Below are 16,022 nucleotides of genomic sequence, written 5' to 3' on the forward strand. Positions count from 1 at the left end.
TCTTAAAGGCCGGTTTACACGATGCAATTTTCCATGCAATTGCCTGTTGCACAGACCTTGGAAAAAGATTGCACCGTGTATTTTGGATTTGCAAGGAATTAATCCCCCAAGCATCAGGCAAATTAATCCCCAAGCAACAGGCAAAAAGGTAGCGACATGCTCTACTTTCAAGGTTGTTGCATGCAATCTAACCTCCTTCAGCCAATCAGCTGAATGAACACCAGCTGGTCGCTGCATTCATTTCTGAAATGTAGGGACCAACTTGATTCACCAACATTGTAGGCTACATTGTAGGCCTATGCTGTTGCTGTCAAATAAAACATCATGGCCAATTCCAAAGCAACACCTATGGCACGGAAATTCCTTGATCTGTACGAGGAACATGAAGCACGATAAGAAAAAAAGAACTATAGCCCTGGACAGCACAGGTGCCATTTTGATATGATTATGAAAATTTAACCACTAAATATGTTTTGAGTATATCCCCAAATCTATGACCACGCTCATGGAATTGCATGGCCACATATTGCTTCGTGTATTTCGATCAATTGCACAGCTTCATGGTCAGTGAGCACATAATCTCACCCACTAAGTAATGGGCCTTGCAATGGAAATTTCATCGTGTAAACCCACCTTAAGGGGGTACTACACCCCTGTCCAATTTTGTGCCTATTTTTGCATTTTCTCAAAAATCATAGCGCATTGGTGACAAGTAAGATATGTATATTATAGGGGCAAGGACTACAACTACTGCACTGGAAATTTTATTTCAGCACAGACAACAGTTGTGGAGTTACAGTCAAAAATTAGGGAAAACCTGTATTTGATCAATAAATCAATAACTACTTGCCTTGAGTTGCTGAATTTTCAGTGCAGTAGTTGTAGTCCTTGCCCCTATAATATACATATCTTACTTGTCACCAATGCGCTATAATTTTTGAGAAAATGCAAAAATAGGCACAAAATTGGCCAGGGGTGTAGTACCCCCACTTTAAGCAAATACGGTAGTTAAACACGATTTCATCAAACATTATAACAATAGCTCTTTTACAGTGTGCAATCATCCCGGGCAATAATTGGGCAATAATAGAGGATGTGCGTGAAATTATTGATTGGCTCCATACAAAGGAATTGAACCGGTGTCCTTCACCGTAATCATGGCACAATGCAGTGCATTCAATCAAACGTTGTCGTCAACCTATTTGATCGTATTTGTGCATTTGTTATGTGTGTGAGATGAGCTGTCGCGGTAGATTGCAATAGCTTGTAATCATGCTTTTGTTGAATGAATTTGAGTACTCCGCGATATTTACGGTATGATACGTCATAATCTAGGTGATTATTTGCATTGGATGTCTTGAATACGCTGGCGAGGTTGTGTAATAATCGGATTAATGCTATAACAGTAGGTGAATACAAGTTTTGAATATATCGCGTTGCAAAGCCCCATTCAGTGATCCCAGCGAAAGTGAAAAATAAATAAAATTGTTACTTTTATAAAAAAAATTAATGAAAAAATTGGCACAAAACCCAAGAAAACGGCAGTATTGACGAAGTTGAAGCCCCATTCAAATACATGTAGCTAATTTATATATACTGTCAGTATATAAATTACAGATTCACGTAAATGCATTATTTTTGTCTTAAATAGGCCTACACGGCTTAGGGCTGAACCACTAGCAGAAGACACCAAGTTGATGTTTTATGACCTTTGACATTCTTTTGTGGCGAGTGACATGGTCAGTTCAATTCACGCCGAGTGTCCTTGACAGGTTTAACTCTGCTTCGGTGGTCATGAAAGAATTCAAAAGATAACCTCTGCCCCAACAATTCCAAGCAATTGTCTGAAACTGCTCTTCGGATGATGTATCATAAGAACTCAGTCGTCAAATGATGATAGTCATATAATGACCAAAAGATTATTACTGACTATATCATTGAAGACTGAGTTCAGCAGTCTTGTACATAATCTGAATTTTGATGATTTTTACGATCGTCCGGATGAAAAAAAATCACTGAATGGGCCGTTAGTTCCCTCCTCTCCTTACACTGGCAATATGGATCAAAGAAAAATAAAGAAAAAAATAAAGAAAACAAGAAAAAAAAAGACAAAGAAAAGAAACAATAAAAGAAAAACAAATATGAAAAGTTCGAACAATATTTGGTTTATAAAATTAATGTGACCGTGATGAGGCTCGAACTCACCACCTTCCGATTTAAAGTTCGAAGCGCTAGTGTACCAAATTCTGATGCCTTACCAAGTGAGCTGTGCTCCTGAGATACGAAATAAAAATAAAATAATACACTGTATACCTGCTTGTGTCGGTAATTGATTTGCTCAAATTCCATAATGGTACAGTGCAACAGAGCAAAAATGCCCAAAATTTAAAAGCTATATAATTTATGACCACTATACACTACACATAAAAATACTAATACAAGGGAATTTCAACGTAAGAATCCAAACAATTAAGTACCAACATGCACAGCTTTGTCCTTATATCACATTTGGGTTTTAACAAAATGTTATCAAACCTCTACTGTGATTGGCAGCTGCACAAGGCATCTCTTTGATAGCTGATCATGGCCATCCATTCAGCAAGTGGCTACTAACTGACCTTGACAGGCTTGAATGAGCACTGTCATCTGCTACAAAACCATCACACTCTAGGACCTGGTCACTCCATAATGCTACAGCTACAGGGAGCACAGTACTTTGACAATGGAGTGAAAGACTATTATTATTGATTAGGCGCGGATTTTAAAAGTACAGCTCCTATGCGTGTATAGCAAAAAATTGGAATAGAATGTTTGGAATCATGTAACTAAAGTAGGCCTACTAAATGCATTCTGCAAAATGCGCTCTGACCAATTTATAAAGCATTTCATTAGCTTTAATTTGACATATTGTTTGACATATTTGGAATTATGGTAAATCATTAAATAAAATATTTATTAATTAATGCAAATATGCATATTTTCTCTGACAGAATTGTAGGATTTGACAAGAGCCATCTTTCTTGTAAGTTTGATTCTTATAACATACCGGTATCGTATTGCGTCCCGTTATAGTTGCAGAAAAAATACGCGTGCAGGACACACATACGCACACACACACCCAGAGGATCGTACCGTTTTACAATCGTATAACATTCATTGGCGCTAGTAGTAGTAAATTTCAATTTTCTTTGCTTTACCTCACTTGTTCTGCTCAAAATTAAAAGGGGACATATCTAGATGACAGTAAAAGCTTACATTTTATGGAAATTATGTTTAACTATTTGCTTAAACAGCACAAAACAGATAAAGCAGACAAATTTACTATACATAGGCCTATACATGTATGGTATCATGCCAGGGACTGTTTAAGAATATAACATTAGATTTATGATATTTACTTCGAGGACTGTTATATATCAAAAATGTGAAAAATATCAAATTTTAATAATTTGTCATAAAATTTGTATTATATCGTGAATTTCAAACAATGAAATTTATTTGATATCAGAAAGACATTCTTCGTATTCAGAATGCAATTCGATGTCTGATGTGCTCTCATGTCCCACAAAAAATACTATCGAAACGCTCAAAACGTTCATTCCAGATCCCTTAATTTTCTTTTCTTGTTTTCTTTCTTTATTTTTCTTTGATTTATATTGCCAGGGTAAGGAGAGGGAACTAAAGGCCCATTCAGTGATTTTTTGATTTTTTTTCATCCCGACGATCGTAAAAATCATCAAAATTTTGGACATTATTATGACTATCATTTGAGGACTGAGTTCTTATGATCCGAGGAGCAGTTTCAGACAATTGCTTGGGATTATTGGGGCAGAGGTTATCTTTTGAATTCTTTCATGACCACGGAAGCATAGTCAAACCTGTCAAGGACACTCGGCGTGAATTGAAAGACCATGTCACTCGCCGCAAAAGAATGTCAAAGGTCATAAAACACCACTTTTGTGTCTTCTGCTATCTAAAGGCCTATGGCTGATTGTGTACCTTTCGTCATTGTCATAGATGTGCTAACATAGCTTGCTAGTGCAGTGGTTCAGCCGAAAACCGTGTGTCTAAGACAAAAAATAATGCATTTACGTGAGTCTGTAATTTATATACCGGTACTGACAGTATAGGCCTATAAATTAGCTACATGTATTTGAATGGGGCTTCAACTTCGTCAATACTGTCGTTTTCCTGTTTTGTTTTTTTGCCATTTGTTTTTCATCAAAAAATTTATAAACGTAACAATTTGATTTTTTTTTCACTTTCGCTGGGATCACTGAATGGGACTTTATAGCGCGGATTATTCAAAACTTGTTTTTACCTACTGCTATATATTATTAAACCCTTTTATTACATAACTTTGCCAGCGTATTCAAGACATAGGTTATGTAGGGATAAACTGTACATGGGTATAGAAGCCCTGCATGCTTTTATCGATTGGCTCCAAACAAAGGATTTGAACCGGTGTCCTTCACCGTAATCACGGCGCAGTAGCCTACAGTCCATTCAATCAAATGTTGTCAGTGTGCGAGACGAACGATGTATAAATCTGGAGGTCACATCATCACTTATCATGCTTATTGTAAAAAGTTTGTCCAATGCATATACTGTGTGTATTGTTCCCGGGTATTGTCAATACAGTCAAGCAAACAGGTATTATATTTTGAAAAGGCCGCTATAGTATATTCACAGGGGTGTCTTGAATGGCCAATCATATGGGACATAATCAAATTGCAGTGACTGCTTCCTTTGTTACCACATGTCAGTCATCTTGTGATTATTGGACCATGTAAACCTGCAAAAAACGAGCCAAAGTGCAGGCCCTATGTCCAGAGGACAATAGGGTATTGTCCTAATTGACAGGATGTAAATGTCAAGAGGGGTCGCAATCAATAGAAGAGAAATAGATTAAAAAGAGGATATAGGACTAAATAGGAAAAAAGTGTCACTCAAACATATAATAAGAAACCGCATCATCAGTTCCTATCCTGAGGCGCTTCAGAAGAGAAAATATGAAGCAGATTCAACATGTTTAAGACAACTTAGACATGACGGATTTGGGGATAAGACGAGAGACAAACAAGGGGAGACCGTTCTAGCATTTTGAAGGTATTTCGTAAATGACCGGAAGTGACCCAAAAATGATCAAATCCGAAATTAACTGTTGTGCATTAGCGAAGGTCAATGCATCGGTCGCAACTATGTGCTATGGAATGTGTGGTAGGATTAGCATTTCATAAGCTGAAATCACGTTTTGACTTATGTTATGTAAAAATATATTTGTTTTCAGTACACTTACATGTACTGCAGATGATGACGACCCTGAAGAATTTTATTGGAAAAAAGCAGACAACGGATGCCCTGATGGTAAGTTTGCCTTCCGCGATAGAGACCCTATTTTCTTGAAAGTCTAAAATCGATAACGCCCTACATTATTATGGAATATCGTAAAATAAACAACCACCATACAACTTAGCGTTTGCATCTGTATTTGACAATGAGTCCTTTTATCTATTCGTTTTTTGCAGTTCCGATCATATCAGTTGTATACTGTTTTGATTTGGGTGTCGGTCTAAACCAATCAAAACAAAACATATAGCGAGGCAGATATGTGAAAAATGTGTGGGTTTTTACGAACAAGCATGAAATTTGAAATAGTTGTACACCATGACTTGGGGATGGTTAATCAGTTTTCACTCACATTCTCGAGCCTGTAAATAGGACTAACCGGCCAAACATTCCCATTCACAGAGGGAGTGTGCGGTTTTTTTTTTCAAACGGAGACAGCCATTCAGATTAACCCACTTGAAATTTACACTCCCTGTGTGGAAATTTAAGATTATGTCTCTGTCCATAGGTGGTGTGTGGATTTTAACTGGAATAGCCTAATAGGCGATTAGGAAACTGAAACTGGAAGTATTGTTATGAAATACAAAAAGATAACGCCCGATGCAATGTCATATTTGCTGCGTTAACATGTGCTGTCGATGTCTTTATAACACAATTTAGATCAAATCATACGCACTCTTTAATACTGTGTAAACACATCAGATGCTTCCCGTGAGTGCAAGTACAACAGGTTACAAACACAAAATGGTGCTATTATACTTTGTGTGTTGCAAGTAACAAAATGTAAAGTAAAGACATGGTAAATGATGCCTACGACCAGCTATACTTGCAGCTAGCTTGCAGAGATTCCCATTTATTAGGTCGGCTCAACTCTTTAATGCTCTGCGTGCTAGCCATACGCTTCAACGGAAAAAGTTGAAATTTTTGAAGTTTTGAAATATTTTCTCAAAATATCAAGATTTATCTTAAGAACTACTGAACCAATACTAGGCTGGTTTTTACTCATTTTAATGCAATTTTCATGATTATTCCAAATATGGTCATGAAAATTTACATTTCTGAAATTTTAGCATTTTTTAGCAAGTGACGTGGGCTGAGATTTTTGGGTTGAAAATGCATTTTTTGTGATTTTTTTTACCAAATATGTCACATTTATATTCAAAACAGTGAATTTTACATGTTGAATCATGCATTTTTGTTTTTATTTAAGATTTAATATTATACCAATGTATTGATGTGAATATGTATAATAAAAAGTCAATCAACACAACTTCCTAAAACCCAAATGTTTTTGACCTATGACCTCTTGAAAAAAAAATCACGACCGACCCTACTTGAAAAGTCCATTTCCGCCCGTAAAACTGTTTTTTTTTAAATCGCTTAAACCTATTTTTGCTCTGATATTATTCTCTTTTTGCCTGGATGAAGCTGTTGAATCGTTGAACATTTACCTTGATTATATTTACATAATTATTAAATTATATATTTTAAAATTTTACATGTTATCAATATATTACATAGGCCTATATTATAACTTTATTTTTGAGACACCTTGATATTGATGTAATAGTTGTAAGCACGATTGAATTTCTCGAAGTAGGCAATACATTATCAATTGAAGGCTGCAGTGCACAAGTGCCGAGAAATCTTTATAAAAAATGGAAAGTATAGGCCACATGATTAAATGATAGCTTCCCACGTGATTTTTTCTTGACAATCGTGGTGTTAATAATTGTTGCAACATTATGCATTCATGCATTTCAGGGCTTGGATAGCTACGTTTGCTTTGTATTTTTGTGGGAGCTGATTGTCCTTCTAATATGAAATAGTTCAGATATTTTGAAATTGGCGATAAAATACAAATATATGGCAAAATATTAAAAAGGTTGAACATTTTTGACATTAAGAAATTCTTTTTTAATCTAATGATAGGTAGTTAAAGTATGTAGCTGGTATCAATTGAAAAGTTTGACCTTTCGTATTGAAGATATACATGAAATTTTATACCGTGCCCAAAACATTTTAAGTCTTTTGGGAATTTTTAATTGTTGTTCGTTTTTTTTACTTCGAGGGCTGTATGTCAAAAATTTATATATCGTGAATTTCAAAATATATTATTATGCAAAATGGACTATTTCATGCATATATTGAAATATTTCTACTACTCTAACATTATATTATTACTAAATCTATTTACAATTTGTTCGACTAATGGAATTTAATATATTTATCTTAAGATCATCCAGGAATCTGTGCCGTTCAAGAGTTTGGCTTAACTATCGTACACGTTCCATCACCACCACCACAACCAGAAGATGGCGCGGATAAACGAGGTAATTAATAACTAATATTAAAACAAATACTATATATTTGCTGGGACAAATTTTAATGTAATTCATATTGTGATATGAGGCATGCACGTTCTTATTATGTCACGGATTCCATTATTGATCAAGTAAATAACCCAGCCAAGGTATCCTAAATACTTAATTAACTCTAGTGTAAGGCATGTTTCTGAATTATTTTGTACCGACTAACGGTCAAATTACATAACCGACCGGGTGTGGGATGTTACCACCTTAAATTACTAGTGTAAGCAATCTGTATCTACTATATACTTAACCTAGTCACGCCCTTTATGATAACTGTGTCTAAAAGATAGACCAAGCTTCGTTATATTGCAGCCCCCCAAAAAAAATCACTCGTGACTCACATTTTATCAGAAAAATTTGGCGCGACCCACATATGTGTGCTGTTACTACAAATGTTGTTACTTGCTGGCAGTTACCAGGCAAACAAAAAGTTGTTTGCTTGTCCTCGTTTGACCGACCGGCAGTCCCGACCGTATTTTTTTTTGAATTTTTTTGAATTTTTTTTTCATCTTTACAATGTTTCCAAAGGTGTCATAAACTGAAAAAGTGAAGATATAAAGGAAATGTTGTAAAATACCATTTCCTGCATAGTTTCATTCCCCAAATCCAGATGTGCAATGGCTGTTGGGCCTGTCGTGACTATAGAGAGGTTGCGAAATTTACGCGAAACGCCAAACGTGATACGTGAACGCCAACGGCAAGCTACATTATTCGAAAATCAGTTAGTATGTCCTCTAGAGGGTGAAATCTATTGTGAATTGGTCAATCGTGGAATTACCGTAAGGCGATTACGGTGCGGTTGGTAGCAAACAATGACGTTCCAAAATGACAAAAACAAAAACCGCATTATAAAATGCAGGAAATTATGATGTTTGTCGTGTTATGAAGCAAATCAAAGTATCCAAATAGAACAGGTAGAGTCCGACATGTAATATAATCCGTTTTGGGGGTTACAATCTGACCTAGTATAGACGAGAAGAAGTGAATAAATTTAGATTTTTTGGCGCGAATTCGAACGGGAAGATTGCCTATTCATTTGTGTGTGGAAAATGCCGTCCAAAAATCAACTTGCGAAGAGGTGTTTTAGGCAAGATCGTGACGTCTTACGACATAATGCGGCAGAATTGTCTGTTTGGGGCGGGTTACTGCAGTTCGTGCAACGTTAGCTGTCAAAGTGTTTTGCTTTGGATGCTATTCAGCAAACACCAAAAAGTTGATAATGCATTATGTTTTTGGTTTTAGTTTAAACAGTTTGATAACATACCAATATTGGTTTATATAAAAATCATGAAAACTCTTTTTTAAAACGTGTTTAAACATTTTAAACCAAAATTCAAAATTTTATATAAAATATCGTTCGGCAAACATTTTGTGTACTTAAGTCTATTGTGTTAGATGTTTTCCAACAGGTTTTGAACAAAATGTTTTTTGAATGTTAAAACCTTTTTATACCCTTGACCCCCACATACCCTTTAACCCGACATTTAACGTGTTCTGTAATATATTTGTGTTTGCTGGGTAGTAATCGAACTAGGCACATTAGATTATCTATTTTCATTTTGTTTTAAAAAGTAAACAGGGTACTATTTATATGATAATGGAGTTTGTTTCTTTTTATTCGAATATATACACCATAACGACTTCCTAGGCATCCAACACCAAACTCTGTTTAGGTTATTTAGACAAATATCATACACGTGTGAACATAGGCCTACACTCATTTTCCAATAGCCCTCAAAACTCAAATATCGCTAATCTGGACTGAATGCTCAGAGCAATTGTAGATACAGCCACATGTAGTCTCGGTTCAGACCCTATGCGGCTATCACAAACATACTAGGAACGACGAGCGTTAGGACCGACACAAAAGAGACATTCGCGTACCTTTTTATGTACGTTAATGCGGTGTTAAATATGGCTAGTCTCGGTTCCAAACTGGATTGTGCTTATTCGTCACGAAGGAGAACAAATGAGCTGAAATAAAGACTATAATATTTGATCTAATCTAACAGCTTCTAACCTAGCAGTGCTCATAAGGGTCGTTAACCCCAGATAAGGCATCTAAACCCCAGATAAGGCGCCTTAACTCCAGATAAGATACTTAAACCCCAGGTAAGATACGTAAACCCCAGATAAGGCAGTCTAAACCCCAGCGCCTTAACTTCAGATGAGGGAAGTAAACCCTAGATAGCCTAAGTAATTTAAACCCCATATGAAGCGCCTTAACCCCAAATACGGGATGTTAACCCTAGATAAGGCAGTCTTATTCCCAGATCCAGTTTTAGGCATCTACACTCAGATAAGGCGCAACCCCAGATAAGGGACGTAAACCCCTGATAAGGCAGTCGAAACTCCAGATAAGGCACCTTATGACCTTTGACCCCAAATAAAATTTTATACCGGAAGTGAACTTTAAATGGCCTTTGACCCCAAATATGTGTACACCATGTAGATACTGTGTAATAACAATGCATGTGTGCAAGTGGCGTCACTGTCCTACGTAATTTGTGGGAGAAGATGAATTTTGTGTTGAAATCACGTTTTTGACCCCTGTGACCCCTGCGTGACTTTTGACGCCACGAATTTCATGTGACTAAGTTCGGTCAAAATCGATGTACGCATGTGAGTGCTAGAGCAGATGTACTGGTTGACAGAAGAAAGAAAGAAAGAAAGAAAGATAGAAAGAACGAAAGAAAGAGAAAAAGAACACAGCGTGACTCACGTCAAGGCTGTGTAAAGAAAGAAGAACCTATAAGAAAAAAGACACAGCCGTGCGCGTGACTAACGTCACGGCTGTGTAAGGACCTGTAAGAAAAAAGACACTGCCGTGACTAACGGCTGTTTAAAGAAGAAAGAACGGAGTGGATTACAAGACCTAGCCGTTAGTCACTGCTAGGTAAAGAACTAGAGTCAATAGAATCTGAGTACAAGCCGCCGAACAGGAAAACACGTTGGGTCAATTTTGAACAACTATGGAATTTGACCTTCGACCCTTAAATTTTGACCTTTTAGTCAAAAATATTTTTAACATGCTTAGAATGTCGTAAGAATCCTTCCTGTTGAATTTGAGTTCGATTGGACCAACTTTAAAATGTAATCTTTGACCCCTATAACTTGACACCTGGGTCACAAATGTCATTAAATACACTTTGCTCGTGTTTAGATTGTCACAGTGGTTATTACTATCAAGTTTGAGCCCAATCCAAGCATGTCGGTGATTTAACATTTGACCTCTATAATGTGACCCCTGGGTCACGAATAGGGTCAACTGTATTTGTTTTTGTTAAGGATGTCACATGGATTACTCTTGGTGAATTTCAGCTCAATCGGCGCTTGTTTGTTGATTTTAACCTTTCACCTATGGGGTCAAGACTATTATAGACCTCACCGGCCACTAATGCAGCATCACTGTAGTAATAACGGGCCATAGCCGTCTTCCATAGGCTGAGATATAGCCAAGTTGGCTGAATTTTAATCATTTTATCGAGTGTCAGAAATGACCTTAGATGACCTTTGACCCCAAATCGGTGACCCTGCGGTAAATATCAGTCAATGGCCATGCATGTGTGCAAGTGACATCACCTAGCTATTTCACACATAGTAGATTTGATTTTTTAGACCGGAAATGACCCCTTAATGACATTTGGCCCCTTATCTGTGCACACCCCATAGACACTGACTAAAGTTGAGTCACATGATCTAACCATGCCATCATCGCATGGAATTTGGGGAAGGAGTAGCATTTTTTGTGTGAAATCATTTGGGTCAAGTATGGTTGAAATCTGTCAATCCCTGGCGGAGGTAGAGCATTGGTTGCCAGAAGAAGAATTGACGTAAGAAGGAACAAGCCGACGTTAGACGTCGGCTTGTAAAAAGAAAGACTAGGTAAAGATAGAAGAACCTGTAAGGAAAAGAACGCGGCGTGACTCACGTCACGGCTGTGCAATGTTTACATATTTATATTAGCAATAAAAAACTATATAAAGGGAATAAAATTGTTCAAAACACTCCATTTAAAGGAGGAGGGGTAACGTTATTGGTTTTGGATATGGATTGTCTTTAACATGACATAATAATACCAAATATCATGCTGCTTTCTGAAAAAACGAGAGCATTCCCACATCCAAGCTCCACTATTACACGTTCCGATACTAAGTTGTGACATTAGTTTTCAAATTATATAGACATACCACTCACCACTTTTTTCATGTTCGTCTTTATTGTTCATGATAGATTATAAATTATGGCAATAGCAGATATCAAAAGCAAAACCATGGAAAACAGATCTGACTAAAATGCTGCAAATGCCCGTATTGAACATATTTTTTGTCGTACCGTTTGAGAAAAAAAGGAAACAAAATATATTTCCCCTTGAAATTTGTACATTTCAAATGAATGTAAAAAAGTTTGAGTTAGAAATGGATAGGAAAAAGAAACTTACCACTACCGGGAATTGAACCGGGTACCTGTCGCATAAAGTCATAACGCGCTAACAATTGCGCCACGCAGCCAGCTTCGTCCATATTGGAATTTGTAGACTTATATACTACCGCCGTAAAGCTGGTGTCTTGTTGCCTATTCCCTGCAAACGGACGATATGCAAAGTCATATTCTAGTCAAGCATTTGAGCACACTCTGGGCCGGTCGGAATCTATAAAGAATTATAGTGATTACTAGGCCTAAATGACGATGAGCGTTGGGTTCAAAGTAGCAGAGCATTATGTCAAAATAGTGTAACATTTACCCCTTATTCCCAAAACGACGTTGGATGGCGAAAATCCGATCCTTTTTCCACGGGGGATGCGTAGCTGAAATGCGTGGTTCCCCCATTGCAAAAAAAAAAAAATCTTAAAACAATGGTATGACGGCACCACTTCTTAATTTTTTTCAAAAAATGTGCCCACAAAGTCCATATAAGAGTCCAATACAAGAATCAACTGCAAATAATTCATACTTTAATAATCTTCATGTATGTCCGGTTATTTGAGATATTGATCACCCCGTTATCTTGCTATCTCATGACAAAGTCATACAGGAAATTATATGTACAATGCCATATATCATCAGAATTACATGTACCCGACTTTGTTCCGTGCTCTCTACGCGTATTGGCCGTTGGCAGCGGGGTGTTAGCGTCCAGTCGTATAACTGGCTGAGGGTTCCGATTTTTGTATTATCATCCTCAGCATCTACATGTTGAACCAGGGCCGTGACACTCGTATTCAATCCTTGTATAAAAATTGAAGTCACTGCGCCGGCATTCCCTGCATTCCGCAGCAAGTTTGATTGACGGTAGCTAGGGAGTTTGGTACCATCGGTATGTCGATTGACAGTTTTGGTAGTTTGGTACCCTAAATTATGTTGATTGACAGTTTTAGGTAGTTTGGTACCCCCAACTTTTTCCAAGATGGCGCACATCGACTGCCAGTTATTCGGACCCTTTCCAGCAAGAATACAGCTTATTTAGCCAGTCTCGTCATGGGGTCATCGGTTATAATATTTTCCTAGCATATTGAGCTAACTCCTCAGCTATTTGGTTTTTCACGCCATTTTCGCCATTTTTGTTGTTGAACCGATGACGTAAACATGCATCATCTCTTCCACAGGTACACTTAAAGGGGTACAGCTATGCCATTACGTACATGCATGATCGCGCATTGGCTATGACTGACTTCACTTGCGCAAACGAGTGGCCTATCCTATAGTATATTAGTACTCGAGAATCCTTGGTTGAACTTAAAAATGCAGTATTTGAAGTCTGCCAGACATGCACGTGTCAAATAAAGTAGGATTTACCTTGAAATTGTCTTCGGTGGAAGTTATGTGTTTACTCCCTGTTCCAGAAAAATACAGCACTCATTTTTTGGGATTAAAAAAAATATTATCAAGTTCCGGAGTTATTCGGACGGGGTGTGCATCTGAAGCCTTGAAGCCCTTACCCATTTTTAAGGGTCATTTGGCAGAAAAGGTTACCCATTATTAAGAATTTTCTTCAAGAAAGAGACCCATGTTTAAGGTTTTGTTGTATTCTCTTTGCACGTTTGATTTACAACTTTACACACCTTAATTTGCTTAGTAGGCCCCGGGAGTAGGCCTGTCACTTTCTTTGTTCAGTTCATTTTAATTTTTTACGATCCAGAGGAAGCTTCATAAGCAAAGTTCATCCTCTTAGGACAGTCTCCAAGGAAGCGGAAAGACTCACCCGGTGGAAAGAGAGATCTCCCAATTCACCAGCTATGGGACTGTAACCCAATCAGCTGTTATCACCTGGAGCTGATTCCACGCGGCCTGAGTGGCGGTGTCGCAACAGACTAAGATCAGGGGTCGGACGGAAGGTGCAAGGTCGCTTTGCAGAAATGGGACTCCCTACCAGAAGGACAAAACGCTACATGTGAGTGTGGAACTGTTCCACAGACTATGGATCACCTGCTGGTCTGTCCACAGATGGGGCAACACTGCACACATGCGGACCTAGCTGAATTTAACGATTCTGCTCGTCACTGCGTCAGCTATTGGCTAGGGCGCATTTGACCATGCGCTTGGACACGCAAAGAAGAAGAGGCTTACTACACATATAATTGTCCATTTCATATTTTCGTCTTCCATATATTTATACCTGTATTTTAATACTTTCATATGCGCACTTTTGTTACTTTTGAAGAGATCACGAGGCTATATTGGTACTTTCAATTCGAAACTTGGATAAAATAATGCAATCCTTCATCCATCCAACGTGCAGGTTGTAGCTGTATGAAATTAAGTTTGAAATGATGTAAACCCTAATTTGAATGTATCTGTACATTATATCAACTCTGGGTCTACAGAGTCTTAAATCAGGCCTTGTCTTTTGAAAATTGCTGGCGAGTGACAATTCGCTCTCCTCACAACTGTTAGGTGAGCTGTAGGTGAGTGGCTCATCGCTGTCCTGGTGAAGCTTAGGCGAGGGGTTCATCACACATGTGCATTTTGTCACGTAATTTGTGCCCTCGGGGATCGGCGTATGTTTTGAAGTGTTTGATTCTGCGATCGGTCAGTATCTTGTTGAGATAATTCATGTTTTACAGTACACGCTTGTATTAAACCATAACAATTCCATTTTTCACTTCCGTTTCGAACCCATAAGCAACCTCTACCTTCCAAGTTCGGAATATCTTGAGCTGCACCGAATTCGGTATGATTTTGGTCTTTAAAAAGTTCCAAAAAGATCTGATAAAAACATCAAAAATCGTGCAACCGCCCCGGCGTGTCAGATTTCTACATGTCAAAACATTTACAGCTTTTTGTAGCCTATCCACCGTCAGTGGTAGCATTTTAAACCAGGGGATCTCAGAATCCCCAAACCCCCTGAAAGTGTTTAAGATATGCGCTCAAATCCTAAAATGTAAAAGTATTGAATGTATCGTTTTAACATGTTGAATATAAACTGGCCCCCAAAAGAAACTTATAATTTTCACAAGGTCATATTGGGTGATATTTCACAGGAAAATATATATATATTTTTTTTTTATGTTCATCGCACTTATACTTTCCACTTATTTTTCAGGCCGTGGAGGCGACAGACCAGAAATATTCGAAATGATTCGTAATTGGTATGACGACAACGAAGGTGGAGGTAAGCTCCAATATTCCTACAGACAATATTGAGTTGATTATGAATTGTAACCATGGTAACCTATTTCGATCACACACGTCAGCATATTAAATACGCAAATCATTGTCGAAAGCTTAGTTTGGGTGACATAATAATTATGCTCATAGAAGCCACTTCTGTTAACAGTGCACTCATTTTAACAAGCACAAACATTCGTGTAAGAATAAGTTGGGATAGACATATCTCTCTGTTTTGTTCTGTTTTTGTGTGAATGTGTTGTGGTGTGAGGATTGTGGGAGGGTTCTTGTCTGGGGATGGGTCTGTTGTTGTTTTTTGTTAAAAACAACCCTGGGTATGTATATTTGATTGAGTGTTTGTTCAACCATATGATTATGATGCCTTGAATTTGATACTCTCTTGAATGTGGTCTCCTTTATATCTCAATTGACACTCACCACTTATGACAGTGATGGGATGGTCTTCGTTTTGTGCTTTTGTCAGGCCTGGTCCAGCTTCTGCATTTTTATCATTCTTTTTCTTATGTCCTGGCTTCAGCTTGTGTGGTGTATACATCACAGCACTCGTGAGCGGTGGGTGTCAATAATTACAAGTGTAGCTACATATCAAACTTTAATTGGGGCTTAAAGGAATAATTCCATATTTGTTTATAATATTGTATGGCTGACATGAAGAAGGGGCTGGTGGTTTTC

At 37.7% G+C, this 16,022-nt stretch overlaps 1 protein-coding gene across 1 annotated transcript in view; it reads left to right on the top strand.

Moving 5' to 3' along the window:
- LOC140141635 (uncharacterized) overlaps positions 1-16,022 on the top strand; it is a 45,022-nt gene that overhangs the window by 26,003 nt on the left and 2,997 nt on the right. The window contains exons 9-11 of the mRNA XM_072163546.1: positions 5,291-5,367; positions 7,587-7,682; positions 15,265-15,333. Coding sequence (XP_072019647.1) covers positions 5,291-5,367; positions 7,587-7,682; positions 15,265-15,333 — 242 coding nt within the window. The remainder of the gene's footprint in view (positions 1-5,290; positions 5,368-7,586; positions 7,683-15,264; positions 15,334-16,022) is intronic.

This window comes from Amphiura filiformis, chromosome 19 (assembly GCF_039555335.1).
Source record: "Amphiura filiformis chromosome 19, Afil_fr2py, whole genome shotgun sequence".
Taxonomy (NCBI): domain Eukaryota; kingdom Metazoa; phylum Echinodermata; class Ophiuroidea; order Amphilepidida; family Amphiuridae; genus Amphiura; species Amphiura filiformis.